Source organism: Centroberyx affinis, unplaced genomic scaffold (assembly GCF_046629955.1).
Source record: "Centroberyx affinis isolate AG114_WGS23_722 - 3 ecotype Tasmania unplaced genomic scaffold, CSIRO-AGI_Caff_v1 ptg004426l_1, whole genome shotgun sequence".
NCBI classification, from domain to species: Eukaryota; Metazoa; Chordata; class Actinopteri; order Beryciformes; family Berycidae; genus Centroberyx; species Centroberyx affinis.
In genome coordinates, this window is record NW_027282103.1 from 21,900 (window position 1) to 46,691 (window position 24,792).

A 24,792-nucleotide genomic window follows, 5' to 3' on the forward strand; every position below is an offset into this window, starting at 1 on the left:
ATTCTGCACCTCCAGCACAATGACATCAGTTTCCTCTTGGGAGTAGCTTTTGTGGCGGATTTGCTCCGGACTCTTCTCTTCATCACCAAATTGTTAGTGCGCCGTGTGCCATTGATGCATGAAAATAGAGCCCTTTATCTGTATGTGTCTTTGTCCATGTACTGCATGTGTCTGTTATCTCTATGTGTCTGTTTGTATATGTGTTAATATATGCGTGTGTGTGTATATGTTTTTCTGTGTGCATCTTTGTGCGTGTGTCAAACCAGGGTCTGATGGATGAGAACCAGGTGCAGATCACAGTCATCAACCCCAAGTCGATCACCATGGGCCAGCTGTATGGACAGTTTGACCCTGTCTCTCACGAGTGGTCTGATGGCATCCTCGCCGTCAGCTACAGAGCCTTCGCCATCTCACAGGTAAGATAGCTGCCCATGAGCATCCCAGTGACCTCCAGTGGAGTCACAGCTCAAACAGGTTTAGGTTCAGACACAAAAAAATCAATTGGTCAATCAATCAAATGACAGACAGACAGACGTTCAATCAATCTTCACTTAACCACAGCAGGTTTACTTAGCATGCTTTGATTCAGCAGCACGCTTCACACACTTCACATACAGATGCACACATTCACGCCTGAGCTGTGCAGTAAAGCCACACACCGCCTCTTCTGCTGTTGGTCACTGAGCAGTTGGAGGATTAATTACCTTGCTGTAGATTATAGGAGGGGTGGCGGATGTAGTGAAACCATTTGCTGTCATTATCTATGTGTGTGTTTGAGTTTATGCTAATTTTGCTCTGAAATCTGCTCAGTCATTGTGTCTGTCACGTGGCATGGAGCTACTTGCGGTCTTGAAAAATGATCTGTGACTGATGCGAGACAGCAGTGTTACAGTGTTTGCTTAGATTTAGAGAGACGTATGAAACATTGATCATGTTGTAGCCTGTCAAAACTGGATATGGAAGTGACATTGCTAACATTTTTGTAAATGCCCATGTGTCAGGACGCAAGCCCAGTAACCATTCATCTCTGCTTTACTTTATCAGTGTTCATCATCAGTACTTTGTCCCATTCAAATCACAACTGACATGAAAAAAGCCATGATTAGTGTATCACGGAATGACTCTTTTCAAAGTAATGACATTGTAACTGCCACATAATGCTGCCATAGATCATCGACTTTTAAACTGTAGCTGTCTCTATGGAAACAGGGATTTGAAGCCGCTTTATGCCACCATCCAAAGCAAAGAGTATTTTTATGCTATTTCTGTATGAACGCCATTGTAACTCCATTGTAGCTGCCATGGACTTGTCTGGGACCGACCCTTGCTCAAAATAGGCATTCAGGCTACTTCCTCGCTAGGCAGCACCACAATGACAGTGGAGATGTGGAATTATTCTTCCGCGCTACAGCTATGTGCTTCCTTCTTAAAATGAGATTGAGATGTAGGTGCACAGATCAACATTTCCCATGGCGACGTTCCAATTAGTTGGAAGCTAGTAGAGAGGGAGGCTGGGAGATGTGGGTGGAGGGATGACAGAATTAACAAAAGAAACTTTTTTCTGTCTCGTTAAATATAGATCTTTAAAAATTCTCTGTTCAAATAAACACACACACACAATTTACAGATGGCAGCCTAGGCATGCCATGATGCCATTTAATTTGTTTTTATGAATTTGCCCTTTTCTGAAATAGTTTCCAAATGAACTTGTCATTTTAAAATGTCCCTCTACATATAAAGTTGTCATTCTCCAAAGTGTTTTCTTGTCTATGAAAAAGGAGTGTGAGAAGTAGGCATGACAGCCTAGGCCTCACAGATGCAGTGAAAATATGCTGCAGAACAAGGCCTGCCTTCTTTTGGTTATAAAAGGTCTCCTTTTCCTCTGTGGACAAAGGTATTCTCTCGTCTTGCTCTTCCTCTGCATCAAATTTCACTGAACTCCAGTTTTTCTGTTAATCTGAAGTCAGCAGCAGCGTAGTGTATAAAACCCTCTGCATACACAATGTAATTATTCTATTTTTTTTTGGGGGGGGGGGGGGGGGCGGGGGGGGGGTAGATGTTTCAGTGCCGATGCTCTCTGTCAGATCATTACATTACAGCATCCTCGCTTCCCTCTTGAGCACCAGATGGCCCCAGCCCAGGCATCTCCATTTGTTTATATTACAACAAATCAATTTAAAGCAAAACTCTTGCCAGCCCATCTAACTGGAGAATTGACGCTTAGTGTCAACCTCCATTATGACTGTGTAGGTGTTAATTTCATTCACTTCAGCAAACACGCTCCACTTCAATGATAATGTACAGGAGTCCTTTCGTGACCTTGGAAGTGTGCCAAGGGATTTCTGTTAGCGGGAAAGGAATGAATATGTGCGTATGATTAATCCATGCAGGCACTGTCTTTAAACCAAGTCGTATAAAACAAGAGATCTTTGTATGTACTTTTCAGCTTTTCTTCCAAACTTTAAAGCTCCACAAATACTTTGCAAATTCCTCTTGAATGTTTTAGTTCTGCAGGGGCCAACCTCCTGGAAAGTGTAGCTAGACTCTTCCTTGAAGTAAGAATTCTCCTCAAGGTTTAAAGCAATAAAATATGTCCTATCATCTGAAGGTAAAGAGGTGATGAGTAATTGAAGTTGTATGTCTTAAGTTGTATTCTTTCTGTCTGTCTGTCTGTCTGTATGTATGTGTGTTAGACATAAGATTTAAAAAATAAATAAAATTCAAAAGTGAAAATGTACCTTCAAGGTCCAAGCAAACCTGTTTCTTGTCCTTCTCAGAGCCCAGACAGGAAATGGCTGATCTTTGACGGCCCAGTCGACGCGGTGTGGATAGAGAATATGAACACTGTGCTGGACGACAACAAGAAGCTGTGTCTGATGAGCGGTGAGATCATCCAGATGTCCCCACAAATGAGCCTCATCTTTGAGCCCATGGACCTGGAGGTGGCCTCGCCCGCCACGGTGAGAAACAGCTTAACTTGGACCTCTACCAAGGGCTCCATTCTAGTTCATCTCAGTGTTTCCTGGGTATCTGTTTTGGAGCAGTGGTGGTTGTAGTTAATTTTATGATATGAGGATATGGATATGGTGCCACATCCATCCCCATTTTGGATCTAATCCAGGATGGGGAGGATAGCTGTTTTTATTTGGAAACTTGGTGACAGAAAACACAATTTCTTAACACAGAGCTAGCAATGATGGTACTTATCTTCATATGGTGCCACACCACTGCTGAATGAATGGCAGGACATGCTGTCATCTTAATCTAGTGCTTAACAATGAATGGGAATGGACTACTTCCAATCAGAGATGCTGATCAGAACCTGCAACTGAAAATAGTAGAAAATGTATCATCTTACATTACAACACATGGTCTTATCATTCTTCTAATTATCAGTCACTTACTTCAACTACCAGACCAAATCCTTGAGAACTGCCAACTACCAACAGCCTATTTGAGCCTGTACAGTACATGTTCTGTTAGGTACTTTTTAGTAGAGTAAGAAGGCATAAGCAGCATCAGATAGGATTTACAAGTAGTTCTCTATGTTTGTTTTAACCTCCATGTAGTACCAGATGGGTGGGGTTTACCACATCAGGGTGAATCAGATAGTGCCAAGTTAGTTTAGGCTCAAGGAAAAGTGTGCTAAATTTACTACCAATACTTTATTGTGATTGGCTAAACTTAATGTCTCTCATTGTACTGACCTATGTGGCAAATCCCACCCATCTGGCATCTATGTAGGCTAAAACAATTTGGAAAATGTTTGCAAATAGTATTTGGCCTAAGTCTGATACTGGATATTGTAAAGATGTGCAGGAAATGATCTGAAATGATCTGTTTATATGGTAAGTCTCTTTGCAGCCTGATGTACCAGGCCACTCCGTGTTCTTGCCAAATAATTCTGTATTTCTGTATTACTGCATTACTTCCCACAGTGTAAATGTTGGAGACAAACACAATAGCAAACCCCAGTCTCTCTGATGTCACTGGATGTAAAGAATCAGAGTGGCATTTTGATAAACAGGAGCGACGCATAATGAACCAAGGTGTCCGTCTTGACGGACTGTCAGAGTGCTGTCACTGAGCGAAAGCCAACCCTCTTAACTCATAATTACACTGGCACAATTACAGACACAGGAAGATCAATGACTCTACAGATGCCCTCACTCATGAAGCCTCTCTCTCTGTCTTGGTTTCTCCCCCCATGTCTGTCTCGCCCTCTCTGTCATCTTTCATTATTCATGTTGGTGGCCATAACCTGTTGTTGTCTGCTGTGATTTTCAGTGATCTACCTATGTAGTGTAGAGTCTATCAAAAGAAAAAAGTGCAGTGCACATTTTGTGTCAGTGCTTTCTATGACACAGGGGCAAATAATGTTTGCACATTTTTAGCATTTGCTTAATCTTGATTGGAGTGTCAGTTGGGTGTAATGAGTTTAGTATACTTCACTGTGATTGACCACATATCTGAATTGTCCTAACAGGGGTTGAACAAGCATTCAGAATAATTTGTAAATAGTATTTGACCCAGATTTGTACCCTAACTGGAGGGTTTTTTGTGTTCATGCCCTGACCGAACACTATTTTTCCTCCGTAGATATATCATCCAAGGTCTAGGCTGTACAACAGTAGAACATTTTATCTCATATCTTATCAAATGCAATGCAGACACATTTCAGGTATGGGGAAAAAAAAAACATTGTTCTAAGTTGCTTGCAATCAGATGCTACAGAGATAACATGATTTTGGTTGGTATCTTTCGCTGGTCACATGTGCTGTAGACTGCACTCTGTCAAGGCAACTTTTTGAAGCTGTTTCAAAGATGCTCACAGAAAAATCTAGCAGAGGCTCTTTATTAAGCCAGAAACATCCCAAACAGGGGATAGCGATCAGGCGCCTCTGCTTTATCCTGTTAAATCTACAGCTCTTCCACTGGATAAAAACAGCTTTGTGACGATGTCTGCTATTGTTCCTGAGACAGGAGCGCAGGACAGTTCATTTTTAATTGTACCTTTCCTTAATGTTGCTCTTCTGTTGTGAGGCAAAAGCAAAGGCCTTTGCTTGCAATGCAACACTTGGAGAGACCGCCTTCACATCTCCCACCTCTCCTTTTTTTATCAAACAGGCCTCTATTTTGGTCTCCCCATAGCCTGCTGTCTATTTCTTTCATCCTCTTGAAGGCAGCGGCATCAAAACTTTTTGTGATCACAGTTGAACACCCCCCCTCCTCCTCCTCAGTCTCTTTTTGTGCACCGCTTATCTCTCTCTCTTTCTCTCTTTGTCTATGAAAGTTTTCTTTCTCCCTTTACGTGGTGTCTCACCAGCTTTCTCTTCACTTTCTTTTTTCCCCTCTATCTCTATGTCATTTAACTACAGCTTAAATTTCTTCCCTCCATCTCTGCTCATCTTTCCTCTTTTCTTGATCTTAACCTGTTCTCCTACGTGAAGCTCTTTCTTAGATGGGGCTTAGAGTTATGGGATCTCATTAGAGGCTACTCTGTGGAAAGAGGCGATCTCCCAACACTCAAGGCTGTAACAGAGAGTTCAAGCCCTTCTGTAAAAATAGTCAGCCGGCGCTTTGTCTATCACACACACACACACGCACACTTTCACACTGTTAGCAGCAATTTCAAATGAAAAAAAAAGAAAAAGTAATGTAAGAGAAAAGAAGAGATGGGTGAGAGCAGATGTGTCATTAGGGTTATCAAGTAAGCACATCCCATCATAGCTGTTTTGTTGAATCAGGACCACAACACCCCCAGAAAGCTCAACAAGTTGTGGCATACCAGAACACACACACTCAACACTTAACAGAAGTATGCTTACCTACACTGCACTTTATCTACACTTATACTTACACCTAGTTCACGCCCTTGCACCCAATAATTTACTGATAATTAAATTAGTGTCACCAACTTGGTTAAAGAGATGGCTGAGCCTACTGGCCCACTCAGCACAATGTGTGTGCACATGCCTGTCTTTACTGAATGTGCATGCGAGACCCTGTTGTCTTACCATGAGTACCAGTATGTATTGTAAGTAAGTTGCCAATAAGTCAGTCCCACTGAGACAAAAATTCCAATACATTCATTGTACTTGACGATTAAATTGAGTCTGATTCAGATGTGTTTTCATCTGATTCAGATGTGTATTAAGTTCCATGTATGCGTGTGTTTGTGTGGCAGGTGTCTCGCTGTGGTATGATCTACATGGAGCCCCACATGCTGGGCTGGCGACCTCTTATGCTGTCCTGGCTCAATACCCTGCCCACCACAGTCAGCACCATGCACAAGGACCTCATCACCAGCCTCTTTGACCGCATACTGCCTGCCTGCCTACAGCTCATTCGGAAGGCCACCAAGGTACTGAACTGTTGGAACCATCATAAATAAATGAATTTTCCAGCTGGCAATGGTTTTCACATTCATGATAGATGCTCAGTACACAAAAGTACATATGTTGCTTTGCATGTAGAATATTTTTTTCCCGCCATTCCAAGTTCCATGTTACAAAAACTGAGAAGATTTAACATGGATTTATATTCTGTCTTGTATGTTTTGGAAGCAAATATAATTTTAGTTTTTACTTTTATTTCAGCTAACAGAAATGTTTTCCGATGGCCAGTTTTAGTCAACATAATAATAACCTTTCCTTGTCCAAATCCGATTCCAATTATATTTAGAGAGCGCTTTTGATATGGCTTGTCACTTTGTGCTTGGTTTCAGGAGCTGTCCCCAACCTCTGACACCAACTTAGTCAAGTCCCTGATGAACCTGATGGACTGCATGATGGATGAGTTCCACGATGAAGCCAAGATGAAGAGCATGAATGAAAGGGATATTTGCTCCTGGTTGGAGGTGAGACGGTGGTTTGCAAAGGGATGGGGTGGAATATGGACCCTGGTTTGGGTATGAGGGTTAAGGTTACAAAGAAGATTATTCTGCCATATACCAAGTATTAACATACCTGCAAACATGCCATTACTAAACTTTATACCAGCAAGCATGCTACTAACAAACAATATTATTCAACAAATATGCCAATAAACATACTGCTAACAAACAATACATCAACAACCATGCTACAAATGCTAACAAACCAATATACCAATAAACCAGCATTCCCAACCTTGTAAACTTTCCTTTGTGTCTGTTTGCCCCTGTCAGCTCTGCACATAATGCCTAATTCACCTAGTAGTGTTAAAGGTGACTTTGCCACAAACCCTTGGCATTCAACCTCCATGGGGAACATTCTAGCTCTGTTCCACCTCCGCTACCAACTCAGTATACCTAAGCATTTGCTTTAATGTGCCTCATCAACAGTACAGTGTCATCCCATGGCACTGTGAGTTCCACAAATACAAAATCCACTGCACCTCTGATTGTAAAATTTGCATTAAAAAATAATCTTCAGCTATAGAGTGAAATTGTGTAGTTTGCAGTCATATTGCCCTGGCACTATTTGCATACATCATACTGAAATCCAACCAAAATATTCCAATACAGTCAAGAAATTAGGTTCTGGAAAAAGTATTGAATTTTGAAATGTGTAGGAAGCCTGGTTAGTGCCATGCTCTATATGCATTGAGCTACACATGACCTTTATGTAGACAGAGGTCCTTGCCATTATCTGTTGGTTGACTCATTTCTATTCAGACTGCTGTTGCCCTTAGAGCCGCCTTGCAATCTCAACTCGGTAAATTCAGAAAATAACTTGTGAACTCATTTCATAGAAAACGAAAGAAGAAAGAGTCCAACCACATCTTTCTTTGGCCAAACAACAAACTAAGATATGCACTCTATTGCCACAGAGGCTGCCTTTTCCCTTTTAAAAATAACATCCTAATCAGGTCTGCCTCCACACAGGCCCACAAAGAGCAGCAGAGTTTTAGCAGATGAGCCCTTTCTCTCGCCCCCTGCATGAGTTCCAATTGATTTCTTTGCCTCAGAATCATATCTTCAGAAAGCACTGCTATTATCCCCCTGTGGCACACTGTGCTGATGAATGCCTTTCAACCCCCCCTCCCATGTTTCTCAACCAGTCATTATCAAAGTGTTGAATTAATCAGCCTTTTAACAGCAGGGGCGATCACCGCGCTGCCAAGACTCATTTCCAATTCTTATTTCTGCTGCTTTTCCAGAAAAGGCATCTCTCCTCTGTGGATCCGGGTGTTTGTCTCATAATAATATATGTACAACATTGGTCGAGGCATTTAAGTTGCCACAAACTGCAATCATAGTATTTAGCAAGCCTCATCTATGGACTTGGGATTTTTGAGTTTTTGTTTAATAGCATCTCATTATGTCGGCTGCTCATTTGTGTTTGTATGTTTCACACCACACACGACATCTTGAAATATTACGTTTGTTTGTCTCATGGTTAATGGTCCACAGGTAGATACCATATGATGCAACACAATGCAATACAAAATAATATAATACAGCCATAATTTAGTACATTATGGAACAACACAATGCACAGCACAGTATACCACATGGTACAGTAATGGTCCACAGGTAGATACAACATAAAATATAATACAATATAATATAGCGATAATATAGTGCATTACACAAGCAAGCAAAAAGGGATTAATAGAATACCACGCATTAATTTTACAATATAACACAACACATTTCTCAGTGCCTTTTCCAAAGATTACTGAAATGTGCCTTTGTAGCCAAAAAGTACTGAAGGTTGGTCTTTCCCTTTCCACAGAGCATCTTTGTCTTCTGCCTGGTGTGGTCAGTGGGTGCCAGCTGTGATGAGTCGGGCCGGGTCAAGTTCGACGCCACGGTCCGGGAGGTACTTGATGGCCCCCTGAGTGAAGAGACCAGGGTCTGCCACGGCATCCTGGCTACTGTAGAGCCTCCACCCAAACAGCTGACCGTGCCCCTGCCCACTGTGGGAACAGTCTACCAGTATCGCTTCATTAAAGAGGTGGGCAGCTTCCTAGGATTCTCCACTTCCCCTGATAATTATGAAGTTGAGAGCACTTTTGCTGCATTTTTATGCATCACTCAGAGTGCTGCCCATTGGTCAGAAAAAAAAACATTGTACAATTTGGGATTTCCTGTGGTTTACATAGTGGGAGTACTTCTCTGTGCAGCAATTGTCAGCTTTGAGAGCTTCCCATGCTCTCACAACTTGATTCCAGGAAAAGGGTGGGTATTGTTTGGTCTATAGTATACTAAGCATAGGCAGAGCGTGGGCAGATGTCAGTTTGTTTCGGAATGTATTTTGAGCCTTTTGTTCTCTCTTCAGTAAATGGCTATTGACATCGCTTTTGAGTCGCTTTTGAACACAAGCAAATGGTCAAATAAGACTGGAATCCTTAATATACAAATATCTGTACCTTACTGTGCTTGCCTCACAAAATGGACACAATACTATAGTTCAAAAGTAGGCTCAATACTCTCCATTCATTTTTGTTGTGCATCATTCAAAAAACATGCAGTGTTGTGTTCTATTTCTATTTGGATTGTCTACAGGTAGAACCTGTTTCCTTTCAGATCTTTGGAGGGGTTTTTTTTCTTCATTGGGAGAGAAAAAGCAGAAACAAGGGCTTTTCACATCACATACAACCATGTCATGTTTATGAAAACTAAATCAGAGTTGTTCTCTTCTTCTTTTCTTCCTTTTTTCACTGTCTTCTGCAGGGCCCGGGCAGGTGGGAGCTGTGGACAGACGAGCTGAAGACTGCACCCCCGATATGTAAGGATGTGGAATTCAACGAGATCATTGTGCCCACGGAGAACACGGTACGCTACACAGCACTGATGGAGCTGCTCATCACCCACCAGAAGCCCACCACCTTCATTGGTCCCACCGGTACTGGCAAGAGCGTCTACATCATAGTGAGTGGTCTGCAATGTGCTCCTGGATCAACTTAATGTTTGCAAAGCCGCTAAGGCATTATGTGCTCATCAGAATGGAAGATTCAGATCTAAAAATCACACAGACAGACATTTTGTGCGCCAAAAATCAAGAAGGAACTGGGGCACAGACATTTGATGCTTTTAACCTAACTTATATGTAATTTGATGTCATTTTTAGAGGGCAAAAATGGAAGAGGACATATCACAGAGATGAATCTCTGTGTGATTTACTCAGCCACAAAGCGCTTTCTGCAAATGGTATTTAATGCCTAACAAACAAACACGTCTAAACTTCTCAAACTTTGTCAAATAAGCCTATTGTTGTGTTCTGCATCCACATTGCATGGTGGAATGCTTATAGTCAAAGAGAGCAGATAGAGGGATGAGAAGGAAGAATAAGATGAAAAGGATGACACACCTCCATGCTAGGGATTGAAGGCAGACAAGGGAGAGGGAATTTATATTTTTTTCTCTTGACCAGTTATTGACAATGACCTAAATGTTTATCTTACTCCCAATTCAGAAATAGCCCCAAATTGATATTTCAGCAGAAATGTTGCCCATTTTTCATTATAGTTGACAAAGGTAATAGGAAAATTACTTGCTGCTATTATTTTGTTTATGCATTATTTGTGCATTATTTAATGAAACTGAGCAAATTTCCATATATTTTTGCATAGATGTATATATTTTCCTAATACAGAATATCTTTAGAGACATTTACAGAAAATTTCAGGGGAAAAAACATTTTCTTTTTTTACTGTCACTTAACTTGAAGCCATGCTTCAAATGTGATCCAATCACCAGATAAATAGCTAAGTAGCACCAACCATTCACATTAATTTGCATTGCAGTTACTGCTAAATTGAGTTGGAGACAGCTGCATGCGCTAATTTTTTGGGCCATAAAAAATATTGCCTGTCTTAGTAGATGCAGGATTGAATGTTGAATGCTGAATATCCTGAACACTGCTATCGTTAAGGCAAAGTACAGTAAGGGGCATGTTTTTAAGTGGGTAACTTGAAAGTACTCTTAATGAGTTATGTTTAATCAAGACTAACACATTAAAGTAACTAGTTTCTATTTAGGGTAAGTAATGAAGTAAAGCAACTAGTTATTTTCCAAAGTAACTTTCCCCAACACTACTTAGAACAGGGTTACTACATAAACACAGTGTACAGAATGTTAGGACCATCTACCTAATATTGAGTTGGACTCCCCTTTGCAGACTACATGTCTTCTCAAAGCTTAAACGTCCCTCTTTTCCCTGTCTCTTCCTCTTCACCTTCATCCACCCTTCATGGCTGAAGTGGATTTAATATGTGAAATCATTAAGGTCTCATAGCCTTAAACTGGATTCACCTATGTAGTGAGTGTATTTTATGGATAGGTACATGGCCCTATTATTTTCTGTTTTCAGTATTGTTTATCCACTCTGTTTTATCTCCCCATTTCTGTCTGTCCTTTCCCCAGAGGACACTGTAGGGGATGGAATGTACCTTTAAAACACAGCCATTTGTTGTGTTTTTTTACAGCTACTTTTATCATCAAAAATGATTATTTCAAGTCCAGAAAAGACACTGCTTATGCTATGTCGCCAAGCACATCAATCAGTGGCATTATGTTGGACAAGCATTTCCAAGCAGTGCAGTCCCAGCCTCAGGGTAAGCTAGAGCCAGTGCTCTGAACACAAATCATCTGTGGACACTACACAGCTACAGACACCAGGTGTGAAACGACCACCTTGGAGGAATCCCGAGTATCTCTCGGCAGACCTTCAGCTATTTATATCACGGACTAGTCCCCGCTCCTTCCGTTTTAACTTCATTAGCTCATCCATTAGTGTGCTCAGACTTGAGACTCTGGGGTGAGCAGAGATCATCTCACTGGGGAGCCTGCCTTGCTCTCCACCTTCATACCCGCTTCCCAGGCTGAGCTGCCTGTCTGCCTAGCGTTGCGGCCCTGTCCCATACCACACCCGGCGGACCGTGGCTGGATCTGGCCTGGCAGGGGTGATAAACGAGCCCCAGGACTCCGTTGAAGGCAGGCGCCTCCCTGCAGCCCAGACCAAGTGAATATGACCGGCACCGGCACCATCAGACAACAATACGTGAGGCTCCTTTGCCCGGCCCGGCCCAGACTGGAGTGAGACCGACACAAGCTGTGCCACCTATTTTCAGCTCAGAGGGGGAGACGGAGAACGGCCTGGCATCATGTTATGTCATGTTAACAGCCCCCATCAATTATCCAGCTTGTTACTCACATGCTTTTGCATGCAGATAAATATGTGTGCATGCTCATACACACGTCCACTTGTCCTCTCTCTCTACTGATAGCCACCTGTATGGATGACATACTGTAGCTACTACAGAGTTGGGAATGTCTTTTTGTGAAGCAGGTTTAGACTATTTCTTTCCATAAAGCTAACTAATGTGAAGGAGGAGATGTCCACAAAGGACTGAATGCACAGATGCACAGCCTCTACTTTTTTACAAACATTGATTTATTGAGCAAATAACTTTTTTAGTGAGTATTCCCTTGACTACACATCCAGGAGCAGTGACCACTATAATTACATTCATGAGCCACAATTGGTTGGAATTTTAGAGAATATATTCAGTGCTTTACCACCGCTGAGAATAGCTCATTTGCCCCAAACCTTGATTCAGTACAATATATAGGCTAGATTGCACAGCACACAGACTAGTTAAAACTAAATAAACTAGTTCATATGTGTTGCTCTCGTTCATTTGCAAGCCAAAAATACCCCCTCACCCCAAAATAAAAAATGCATTGACTTTACCTTTTTGATCTGACAAGATTAGATGATTTCCTCACAGAGAAACTCATTTCCCACAGTGCATTCTTTCCCTTGCCGATGACACTGAAGTCATTTTCAGATATTGTCTAAGATCCCATTTTTACCTCATGAAATAAATACTTAAAACTACATTTGATTTGAAAGTCAAAGCTTATCACAACCATCTGTCAGGACCAGAGACAGAAATAATCATTTTATGTATGCTTTACTTTCGCAGGATTAGAGGCTCTGGAGTGGAAGTGTCTTTGGCATGCTAATTCAGGACAGATTGTTAAAATATTTTTAGAGAGAACTTGAAACTGAATGTTTTTCATTAGTGATGTGAAAAGTGCACTATGACATACAAGCAAATGAACAATTATTGAATTTTCACCTTTCCTTCTCCAACCTTGAGTATGCAATTATGAGTGTGGGTATGTTATTAGGGTTATCAAGTTAGCACATTCCATCACATTTATTTGTTGAATTAAGTCCAAGTCACCTCCCAGAGGCTCAACAGTAATTTTCAGTGCTCTTGAATCACATCCCTCCATACCCACGTTCCCTACTGATCACATTTACACACCTAGATTTATCCTGTTTTAAAAATCAACATCAACAGATTCATTATCAACAGGCTAATAGGTCAAACTGTGTTTAATGTGAAATATAATATTATCAAAAAATACTTTCAGAGGCATTGTCTATGTAAAATTCTTGAGAAGTTTGTTTAACTGTCAACAAAACATTTTGGTATCCTCATAGGGCCCTAAGCAAAGAGCAATCTTGCGATACACACAACATGACTCACCATTATACAGAGCAGATAATGAAGACAAAACACACTACATGGAAGTTCACTGGAGTAGAAACATTGTATAAGAGCAAAGTGTAGACTTCATTAGTACAGCCAGGGGCTTCAGAAACATCACCCAAACTATTTCCAAGCAATTTAAGAATGTATACTTTGTTGTACATGTGTAGACATATGCAGTGTGTATATATATACTGTAATGGATTTTGTACTTGTATACTGCAGGATTTGACGATGAGCACTGCCCATATTTCCAATTCTACCCTCCAATATCTTTTGTCCAGGACTTCCTGTTGAATAAGCTGCAGAAGGATGTGTACAGCCCATTATTCATCAACTTTTCAGCCCAGACTACAGCTGCCCAGACCCAAAACATCATTATGTCCAAGCTAGATAAGAGACGCAAAGGAGTGTTCGGTCCTCCATTGGGGAAGAAAATGGTACAGCTTCCTTATTGTATTCACATGGTATTGGAAACAAGTTAGATTGGTGTTTTACGTTAGTAGAACATGTTTATTTCTCAGTGCTCACACCTACTGTATATACATATGAAGAGTGAAGTTGTTGTCTATAGTCATTTTATTACCAGTGCCATTTTATTTTGAGATGCAACTGTCGATCGACAAACCAAAAAAAAGTGATTCAGGTAATATTTAGAGAAATGTGGAGTATAGTTTTAAATACCAAATAGGAATTATATTTCTGCATCAGTATATTAAACCTCATACCAAGTACACTAATGGTGTATTTTGTCAGGTGGTGTTTGTGGATGATGTGAACATGCCGGCCAGGGAGGTTTATGGCGCCCAGCCCCCTGTGGAGCTCCTGCGCCAGTGGCTGGACCACTGGAACTGGTATGACATGAAGGACTGCTCCATGATCAACCTGGTGGACATCCAGATCATATGCGCTATGGGACCACCTGGTAAGTAAATTTTGTGGTATCCTAGAGGTTAGGAAAAGTGACCTTGTTACCGGAAGGTTGCTGGTTCAAAGTCCTACATAGGTTACGTAGCTCATGGGAGCAATATTTACCATTTGTATGTGACCTACTGTATCCAGTAGGAAGAAGAGCAACAACATCTCTGACAAACATTTACACCTGTTTCCAGGTGTAAATGTTTGTAATTGTATGAAGATGAAACAAGGTGTTGCTGAAAAAGAGCATGGATAAATAAAGATTTAACAAGGTTTGGGCTTCAGGTTGTCATGTCAATAGACCTGGGTCAGTGTAAAGGTATAATTTCAAAATGCCAAATACATTTTGGGAAAACACTTGTTTCATGTTTCATTGTGAGTTTTACTTTTCAGCTATCTTTTTGTATGAGTAGGTGACACGTCATGAGGCTACATTTACCTAACATTGATGTAACTGTAGAGTGCCAAATATATCATGAAGTAAGCATACATTTTCAAAGGTTTTGGATAACCATGTCATGAAGCAGTAACAGGAGCACTCAGTTGAAGCATAGCAGTGTTATCTGTGTTCCAAGATTAGATTTTTTTTCTCTGCCTGTTGTGTAGGTGGGGGCAGGAATCCTATCACACCTCGCTACTTGCGCCACTTCAACACAATTACCATTAATGATTTTGATGAGAAGACCATGTACACAATCTTCTCCAGGATCATGGACTGGCATCTCACCATACGGTAATAAAATAATATAACATATGCAGTTTGGTGGGTACTTTTATCCAAAGTGCCATACAGTGAGTGTATGCATTTTTAGTTTGTTTGGCCAGGTGATTGTAATAAATTAACAAGTGATTATAATCAAACGACAGCCACAGCCAATGAGCTGTGTATATTGTAAAGGACCATATAGGGAGGGAATGCATGTGACATCATGGGAATACTATGAATACAGGTGACTAGAGCTAATATGTTTTTGGTACGCTCTACATGTACTTCATTTATTTGTGTATAAGAGCCACTGCACACAAACTTATGTTGTTACAGTGGGGCCCCGCAAACACCATGTCATTACAACTATCGTAAATGTTACATAATTATCAAATAGAAAGTTGTGTTGTAACAAAGGAAATGTTCAAATGAAAGGCTGTTTGCACAGCAGTTTTCATTGACCATAAGTACTTAGTTTGGTTTTTTCCCTCAAATCTTTTTTTCAAGGTTTAGGATTTTAATGGGTGCCTAGCTGGCACAATAGCAAGCCAATTAGCACCATAGTGATAATGCAAATCAGCATGCAATTGTCAAGGGACATTAGGTGTCAGCATGTTATCTAAAGCCACCCATGAGGCCATCTCCTACCGAGCTGTCTTAATAACAATGAGGCACTGTGCCAGTTTTATGATTGTCTCCTCCCACCCTGCATAAGCTAATGCAAACCTGTAAGGGCTTAGAGTACTTATCTTGCCTATTCAGTTTTGGAGTGGGTTATGCAATCCATTATTAGAAATTAATAAGGCAGTTATCTGGCAGAATTTTGGTTTTGGAAGGTACTGACATGCTAAATATTATGCTCACCACAAATGTTACTTTGCCATAGGAACATGCATACATGAAGCCACTCAGAGACTTGCTAATGCTGCTAAATTGTACATTTTCATTATTAAATCAGTCAGTCAAACAATCAGTCCTTTATTCTGCAGGTTTGCTTTCCCAAAGCCGTTTGCAACCTTGACCTCTCAGATCATCAGTGGCACCATGTCAGTGTACCAAGAGGCCACGAAGAACCTGCTGCCGACCCCCACAAAGTCCCACTACCTCTTCAATCTGCGTGACTTCTCCCGCGTCATCCAAGGCATCTGCCTGTCGCGGCCAGAGACTGCTGATGAGCCGTCAGTCATCAAACGGCTCTGGGTGCACGAGGTAACATTTTACGCCAAGATACACTGAACTGAAACTGAAATTAGCAAAACATGCCTGACAACTAACTGAAACTAATGGAAATACAATGGAAATGTAAAACAAACAGCTTTCCACTACTCTCGTTGCCTCTCTCTGTCTTTGCCTCTCTTCCCCTCTCTCTCTCTCTCACTCTCTCTTTGTCTTGTTGCTCCTCAGGTCCTGAGGATATACTATGACCGCCTGGTCTACGACGCAGACCGGGCCTGGCTGGTGAGCCATTTGCAGGTGGTGTCCCAGAGTCACCTGAAGGAAGATTTCCATCAGCTCTTCCAGCATCTGGACCAGGACCAGGATGGAAAGGTCACTGAGGACGACCTGCGCAGCCTCATGTTCTGCGACTTCCACGACCCTAAGGGTGAGGACCGCAGCTACCGTGAGGTGCATGACCTGGACCAGCTCCGACAGGTGGTGGAGTCACACCTGGAGGAGTTCAACAACGTCAGCAAAGCACCCATGAATCTGGTGCTGTTCCGCTTCGCCATCGAACACGTCTGCCGCATTTCCCGCATCCTCAAACAGCCACGGGGACACGCCCTCCTAGTGGGGGTGGGCGGGAGCGGCCGACAGTCCCTCACCCGGTTGGCTGCCCACATGGCAGAGGCAGAGCTTTTCCAGGTGGAGATCTCCAAGAGCTACGGGACCAACGAGTGGCATGACGACCTGAAGCTGATCATGAGGAAGTCCACGCAGGGTGACACACACGGCGTCTTCCTCTTCACCGACACGCAGATCAAGATGGAGTCATTCCTAGAGGACGTTAGCAACCTGCTCAACACTGGCGAGGTAAGAGAGCAGGGTTGCAGAGCAAGGCCTGATGGATGGAAAGATGTATGTATGAAAGGATAGATGGATGGATGAGTAGAGGTATAGATGACATGTACAGTAGATAGGTAGACAGACCGATGGATGAATGACTGGATGGATGGATGGGTAGAAAGAAAAAAGTATGGATCGAGGGAATGGTGAAAAGAAGGATGGATGGATGGAGAGATTGAATGATACAGAGAGAAAAGGCGCATACATTTTTATTCCTTTCCCATGAGACCATTTATGCTGTTTAACATATCAAATTCCCAACTACAGACCATTCTCTCATCTTTGGAGAAAAAAATAAAACTTGGTGTCCCTGGTTTATGTTTCCAGGTGCCTAATCTGTTTGCGGTTGATGAGAAGCAGGAGATCTGTGAGCGAATGCGCCAGTTGGACCGACAGCGGGACCGCGACAAGCAGACGGACGGCAGCCCCTTGGCCCTCTTCAACATGTTCCTTGAGCGCTGCCGCACCCAGCTGCACGTAGTGCTGGCCATGAGCCCCATTGGAGACACATTCAGGAGCCGCTTGAGACGTTTCCCCGCCCTTATTAACTGCTGCACCATCGATTGGTTCCAGGTGTGTGTGTTTACGTGTGTGTTTTTGTGCAAGTATCCCAGTGTGCTTTTAGTCGCACATAAGGCTTCTTCTAGTGGTGCATGACCAGGAAGATATACAGTGCATTTCATTGCTCTTGGACTGAGGTTTTTCTATCATGGTTCCAAAGTGGTTGCACATGCTAATTATAAGGCAGTAATATTTGTCCAGTGTTTCAGTGGGGTCTTTTATTTAACTCTTAACCCAGCCATAGCCCAAATCCTTCCTTGGGTTCCGTTGGGTAATTCCTGGTGGCATTCCTAGTAAACCATAGCAGAGACTTGCATATACTGTATGTATGGCAGCACAGTGGCAGTACAGCATGTTTCCTCCTCTGTCAGAGCTGGCCTGAGGACGCCCTGCAGGCAGTGGCCTTTCGCTTCCTGGAGGACATTGAGATGACAGACGAGTCCCGTGCAGGCTGCATCAGCATGTGCAAGAGCTTCCACACCTCAACCATCCAGCTGTCACTGCGCTTCTTGGCTGAGCTGCAGCGCCACAACTATGTCACCCCCACCTCCTACCTGGAACTCATTTCCACCTTCAAGGCCCTGCTGAAGAAAAAGAGAGCGTAAGATCAAGATTTAAGGGATAAGGCTGGTGTTTTTTAATGCACTGCTTACCGTCAACAAACCCTATGAAAATAACAAAATCAACAATGCGTTTGCTCTACTCCCACTTCCCACGTACCGTTTTTAGCCGTCAACCCAGAAGTCATTGGCTCAGTTTCAATTTTAAAAATCGCTAACTGTTACCACGAAAAATCAGGCTGTTGTAGTTATTACCAAATCAAATTCAAATGGAAACAAATTCTTCATTACGCTGGGGACTATTTTCGGTGCTACGGAACTACTTTCCTGAGATCGCAAACGTGTTTACAGCTGGCTTATTAAGTTGTTTGAGGAAAAAGTCGGCTGGCCCTGTGCATCGCGATGATGAAATATGTTGGCCAGAGCAACGGCATGGCTCTTTGACGTGTTTTTAACTGTTTTTTTAATACAATGGAGTTCCATGGCTGCTGAGACATGGCTACATTGGGCACCGGCTACAAGGACGAGACTTGTTGGCAAAACAAAAGCATTGCTGATTTTGTTATTTTCATAGGATTTGTTGACAGTAAGCAATGCATTAAAAAACACCAGCCTTATCCTTTAAGATACCTGCACACATAGCCCCAACACATATGTATTCCTTCTGAGGGGTCAGAGTCACTGCTGTGCTGCAAGAGTAGTTTAGGTTTCATTACTTTTCTCAAAAACACTTGGTATTGGTCGGCACAGCAGATGTTATAGCACTTAAACTCGAGTGTCTGCATGCATGTGTGTGCATCCTGATATATCTGTGCTTGTCTGGGAGGGATTTGCAAAAAGCCAAATTCCAATTTCCTAGCGTAATCTCTCCCAGACCTCTCCTCTCTCTCTCTCCCTTTTCCCAGCGAGGTGATGAAGCTGAAGCGTCGCTATGAGGTGGGCTTGGAGAAGCTTGAGTCAGCCGCAGCCCAGGTGGCCACCATGCAGGTGGAGCTGGAGGCCTTGCAGCCACAGCTGCTTGTGGCCAGCAAGGAGGTGGACGAGATGATGGTGGTGATCGAGCACGAGTCTGTGGAGGTGGCTGAGACAGAGAAGGTGGTGAAGGTGGACGAGGCCGTGGCCAACGAGCAGGCCATGGCTGCGAAGGCCATCAAGGACGAGTGTGATGCTGACCTGGCCATAGCCATGCCCATCCTGGAGTCGGCTCTGGCCGCATTGGATACGCTCACCACTCAGGTAGAGAGAGCAATACATTCACCGCTCATGGAATAGAATCTAAACAGTATATATAACCTCACACTGAAAGATGTTTTTGCTTTACACAGTTCCTATGGGATTTGTTAGCACAAGGTTTGTGATGAATTATGATGAATGACTAATGACTAATAAGGAATGTAACAATGTTCCTCAGTCTTTTTCCTAAATGTCCCTTTGTTCTCTGATTTTCATTCACTCAAGGTTCAAATAATATGTATTCATTTTGTAACTCCTTGTGGTTTCATATTATCTTACTGTTAAGGCTTACCACAGCAGCGTCCATTTGTGGGCATGTGTCCTTTTGACAAAAATACACATAAAATTGCAGTTATTCAGTGGTTCATGGCAGAATTTTTATGTCCTGCCACCATGATGTCATCATGTGGCATCCTCCAACTCCCTACCCATCTCAACGTGTGTGTGTGTGTGTGTGTGTGTGTGTGTGTGTGTCTCTCTCTGTCTGTCTGTCTGTCTGTCTATCTCTCTGTCTGTTTGTGTAGACACATTTTTGTGAACACAACAGCCAAGAACAATACATGATAGTACATACCATATATCATCTCTTATCATCATACTATTACATATAATAAATATTGCAAACACTAAATTATATATGATATATATCATATATTATTTATTATATGCAATAGTGTTATGGTGTATTTCTCCTATTTTCCAAGTTACCTCCAACAGCAGCACCATAACAGTGCTATCACTGAAAAACCTTCAACTTCAGTTTAGGTGATTTTCCTTCCCAGTCCTTCATAGCCAGAGCTAGTTTTCTAACTGTAAGGCCACTGAAATCCATTTAACCCCCATTGTATAATATAAAAAATTCAATCTAAAAACAAGGCTGTTTTTCTTGATTACTAAATAGCTAACATTTTGAAGACAAAAGGCTTTGATTTGACAGCAACACCGTAAATATATTAAACCCTCCCCCTGTTACCCACAGGACATCACAGTGGTCAAGTCCATGAAAAGCCCGCCTCCAGCTGTCAAGCTGGTGATGGAGGCAATCTGCATTCTCAAAGGCATCAAACCCGACCGCGTGCCTGACCCCTCGGGCTCTGGTAAGAAGGTGGAGGACTTCTGGGGTCCGGCGAAGAAACTCTTGGGAGACATGAAGTTCCTCCAGAGCCTCCATGAGTACGACAAGGACAATATCCCACCAAATTTCATTTCCATCATCCGCAACAAGTACATCACCAACCCAGACTTTGTACCAGAGAAGATTCGAACCGCGTCCACTGCTGCTGAAGGCCTGTGCAAGTGGGTTCGTGCCATGGAGTCCTATGACAAGTAAGTTCTGTTCTTCTGATTCAGAGGTCTCAGTCATGGAAACAGATGCATTTCCAAAAACTTTTGGAAGACTTTTTCTCAAACCTCTAAGTTATTAATATCAAGCTTGGATGTTGGTAACCTTTGATAGAATACATTTTACTGGCATAATAAGAAAACAAAACAACATAACATAACAATAACAGGTAATCGAAATTACACTATATATCATGGACAAGTCATGGAGAAGTTATGGAATTTGATTAGCAAAAATACACTGGCGGTACAAAATACTACTTCATCTCATGTGGTCCAGGCATACCTGCTGATTGGAATATGCATTGTTTGATATGTGTCTCAAAAACTTTGATTAGTTAGAGGAATGCATCAAATTTGAGTGAAACTCTTGAATGAACTGCTCCATGTATCCTTCAGAGTGGCCAAGGTGGTGGCTCCTAAGAAGGAGAAGCTGGCTCAGGCTGAGGGGGAACTGAAGGTTGCCATGGAGAGCCTCTGCAAAAAGCAGGCTGCCCTCAAAGAGGTCCAGGACAAACTGGCAAAGCTCCAGGAGACCTTGGATGCTAACAAAAACAAGAAGGCTGACCTGGAGAATCAGGTGTGTGTTGATATTTCTGTGTGTGTGTGTGTGTGTGTGTGTGTGTGTGTGTGTGTGTGTGTGAGTGTGTGCGTGTGCGTGTGCGTGTGTGTGTGTATCTGCGTGTGTGTGTGTGTGTGTGTGTCTGTGTGTAAAGTAGATAGTGTTGAAGATTAACAACGGCTCTGTCAATACAATACATGAACTGTTCTGAACTGTACTATAGACCATCCAAGAAAGCCATGATTGCTTGTTGAATTAAATTGACTTCACTCATGAGAAGGAGATGTTGAAAAACAGTTTTTCAAAGGGATTTTAACTCAATATTGGGCCTCATGCAGGAAGCGATATACAAACAAATTTTCTCTTATTTTTGTTCGTATCCACGATTTGTTCTTATTTTGTTAGTACCCATTGATTTCTGGGATTCACCAATGTTTTCTTATTTTTGCTCTTCTCTTAGGTAAGAGAAAATTTTACGAGTGGTCGAGAGCACTCTTACCAAGATAAGAAAAAAACATCTTGTTTTCACAGTCCACAAATTTTTTGTCCAACGCAAGGAATCATAAGTTTTAAATTTGAGGAACATAAAAAAACGCATGAATATCGTATAATCAAATTTAGATTATTATATGTTTTAGAGTAATTATAATGATTGTATTATTACATTTGTGGGCTAAAGAAATACTGTTGGTCTATTGATCCCAGTTAAGACTATAAAAACCCTTGGATGATATTGCGTGCGTTCAGCTTCTGAATGGCTTACATACTGCTCTTAGATGCTTTGGCCATCCAGGCCTTACGAAGAGAACGCGTTTTTAGAGATTGCACAGATCTATTTGATGAGACGGATGAATGGCTGCTGAGCCGTTTCAGATTGCCAAGAGCACCTCTCCAATTCTTGGCCATGTGCCAGAGTATTTTCACACGGCACAACACCTGCCCTTATATGGTGTTTAGGGGGCGTTACCTATGCTAATAACAAACAATCGGCCACGTGCCTTTAATTTATGATCAAGTGGGATTCATCATTCAGCACACCTGGGTAAGAGCAGATTTGGATGGTTAAGAACGTTTGGTGCATCTGGAGTTGACTTCTCTTATTTTTTCTCTTAACAGAAAATTAAGAGAAAATATAAGAGAAATTTAATAGAATGTTGCTGCATGAGGCCCATGTTAGGAAAGTCTTCTTAATATTGTGTACATTGAATGTATGCTATCGACTCAAAATAACATTTATTCCAACAATTGTTTTTCATATGAGTGGTAGATACTACTCACCTTGGATTTTTTGTGATAGCTTTACCAGCTTTTACCACGCCACAACATAGGCGTGCGAAAGAAAGAGGAGGATTAAAGTCCATATTTCCCTTAGTTATTGAGGGGTAACAGAAGAGAATACTTAAAACTGAGTGTATTGAAAGTCATGTTTTTGATACAATTTTACAATTTTATTTTGTCATCTTCCTCCTTTTCATCTTTATTATTTAGCATAGATTCTTCCTCCTGTTCCGCCCCAGGAAATATCTCAAACTTGCCTTTTTCTGAATTTTACATGCACTGCATCTACACACTAACATTTTTCATTTTTAGCAGCAGCCAGAGCAGCTTTAAGGGCATCTCTTTTAGTTAAGACTCTAATAGGTCTGTAGGTGTTTTCAAGAGACAAAAATTACTACAAATTCTGCCTCTCCCCAAATCCATCAGATAGGGAAATATTTGTCTTGAGGCGCACTGACATTTTTAATAGTTCTTCAAAAAAGGGAATAACCTGTCATTTCAAGTTCAAAAGAGATGCAGCCCCCTCCTGCCACAAGCTTTGAAGTTGCAGCCGTTGTGTTTTTCCTCTCTAATTCTTCCAAGTTGATCATTGATGTTTCTTTCTTTTTTGCCTTTTTTTTGCCCTCTGTCCCAACCTTGTCCTTTCATGTCTGCTCTTCTTCCTCCTTATCATCCCTTAGCCTCAGGTTTTCTTATCCACTCCTCTTATCCATCCAGGGGGATGAAAGTTTATCATACCAGATACTTTTTTCTTTTTTGTATTTGACTCCTCGTGGAGAAGTCCCTTAACTCTCTGTAGGATGCTTTACTTCAGTTATTTTTTATGATGGGAATGATTTTTAGATGATAAAGTGCCACATTGATGATTATTTTCTCTCTACTGGATCATTGGGGATTGCTTTGGAGATACTGGTTTTTGATCTTCTTTTGGAGTTCAAAGGCCTCAAATAATGCATCTAATGCCAAAGGGATGATATTGTGAGGCATTGTAGATTTTCATTCAGCTGCTTGAAGTGTGATGTGGCAGCCAAAGGATGCATTCCCTCATAACTTCTCTAGTCCCTGTCACTAGATTAAGCCTTGCAGGTTACACCCCTTTTTGCATGACCCCTGTTCAATTATCTTAAAATCCTTCTTTAATCCTAGGGCATCCTTCTTTAATCTAAAATTTATCTACATATTTTCTTCATCATTGCAGTGGATTTAATCGTGAAATCACTAAGGGATCATAGTTTTAACCTGGTGAGACTGTTTCATAGAAAGGGCATATGGTCCTAGTACTTCATACTGTAGCAATAATACCTTAGATAAATAACACACCTCATATGTATTGCATCAGTCTTACTCTTTATCAGATTAAAGAACACCCTCAAGTGTATCATGGTTTTTATATACCAATACTCTTGTTCTTATTGAAGAGCTTTCTTCAAACTATATATGAAACTAGATATATACATAAATACTGTATATAAATATGTATAAATCCATAGCCTTTCCCTGACCCTATCTTTTCAGTTACCTCTCCTTGCAACACTCTGGTACACATATACAGCAGGGCTCAGCATGAAGAAATGTATCCACTGGCCTAGTCGGGTCAGTAGGTCAGGGTTGTACTAGTAAAAAATGAAAACAACCACTTTCTCATTAATTTAAGAGATATACATTCTGATGATAAAATGTATGATGTTGATAGTTCATAATATGTAGCTCATAACTGATAGTTAATAATATGACAAATATTGTCAATAAATTTCAAATGTAGGATTTTTAACAACTGTGTAAAATTCCACATTATAAATTGGCCCTTGTTACACTTTTTGTATTCATGGATGAGCCCACATAACCAACTAATAACAGCTTTTCTGTAAATGTAACGAGCAGCATGGATAAAACAAAAGAGGCGAAATTCCTAAGGGCAGTGAGGTTTACCATTCATCCGTCTTGCCAATGTATTAATTCAATTTAATTTAAATTTAGGCATTTAGCAGACACTCTTACCCAGAGAGACTTACAATTAGTGCAACAATAAAATAAGGGAGCATTCCTCAAGCATCAACAGGGTAAGTAGCCAGATA

At 41.5% G+C, this 24,792-nt stretch overlaps 1 protein-coding gene across 1 annotated transcript in view; it reads left to right on the forward strand.

Moving 5' to 3' along the window:
• Positions 1-24,792, forward strand: part of dnah7 (dynein, axonemal, heavy chain 7) — a gene marked incomplete at its 5' end in the record, with an annotated part of 73,888 nt that overhangs the window by 14,638 nt on the left and 34,458 nt on the right. Inside the window, 16 exons of the mRNA XM_071543963.1 lie at positions 267-416; positions 2,778-2,960; positions 6,188-6,364; positions 6,728-6,859; positions 8,721-8,942; positions 9,662-9,859; positions 13,779-13,934; positions 14,251-14,419; positions 15,019-15,145; positions 16,108-16,327; positions 16,523-17,149; positions 17,510-17,755; positions 18,115-18,344; positions 19,209-19,539; positions 20,516-20,862; positions 21,277-21,457. Coding sequence (XP_071400064.1) covers positions 267-416; positions 2,778-2,960; positions 6,188-6,364; positions 6,728-6,859; positions 8,721-8,942; positions 9,662-9,859; positions 13,779-13,934; positions 14,251-14,419; positions 15,019-15,145; positions 16,108-16,327; positions 16,523-17,149; positions 17,510-17,755; positions 18,115-18,344; positions 19,209-19,539; positions 20,516-20,862; positions 21,277-21,457 — 3,696 coding nt within the window. The remainder of the gene's footprint in view (positions 1-266; positions 417-2,777; positions 2,961-6,187; positions 6,365-6,727; positions 6,860-8,720; positions 8,943-9,661; positions 9,860-13,778; positions 13,935-14,250; positions 14,420-15,018; positions 15,146-16,107; positions 16,328-16,522; positions 17,150-17,509; positions 17,756-18,114; positions 18,345-19,208; positions 19,540-20,515; positions 20,863-21,276; positions 21,458-24,792) is intronic.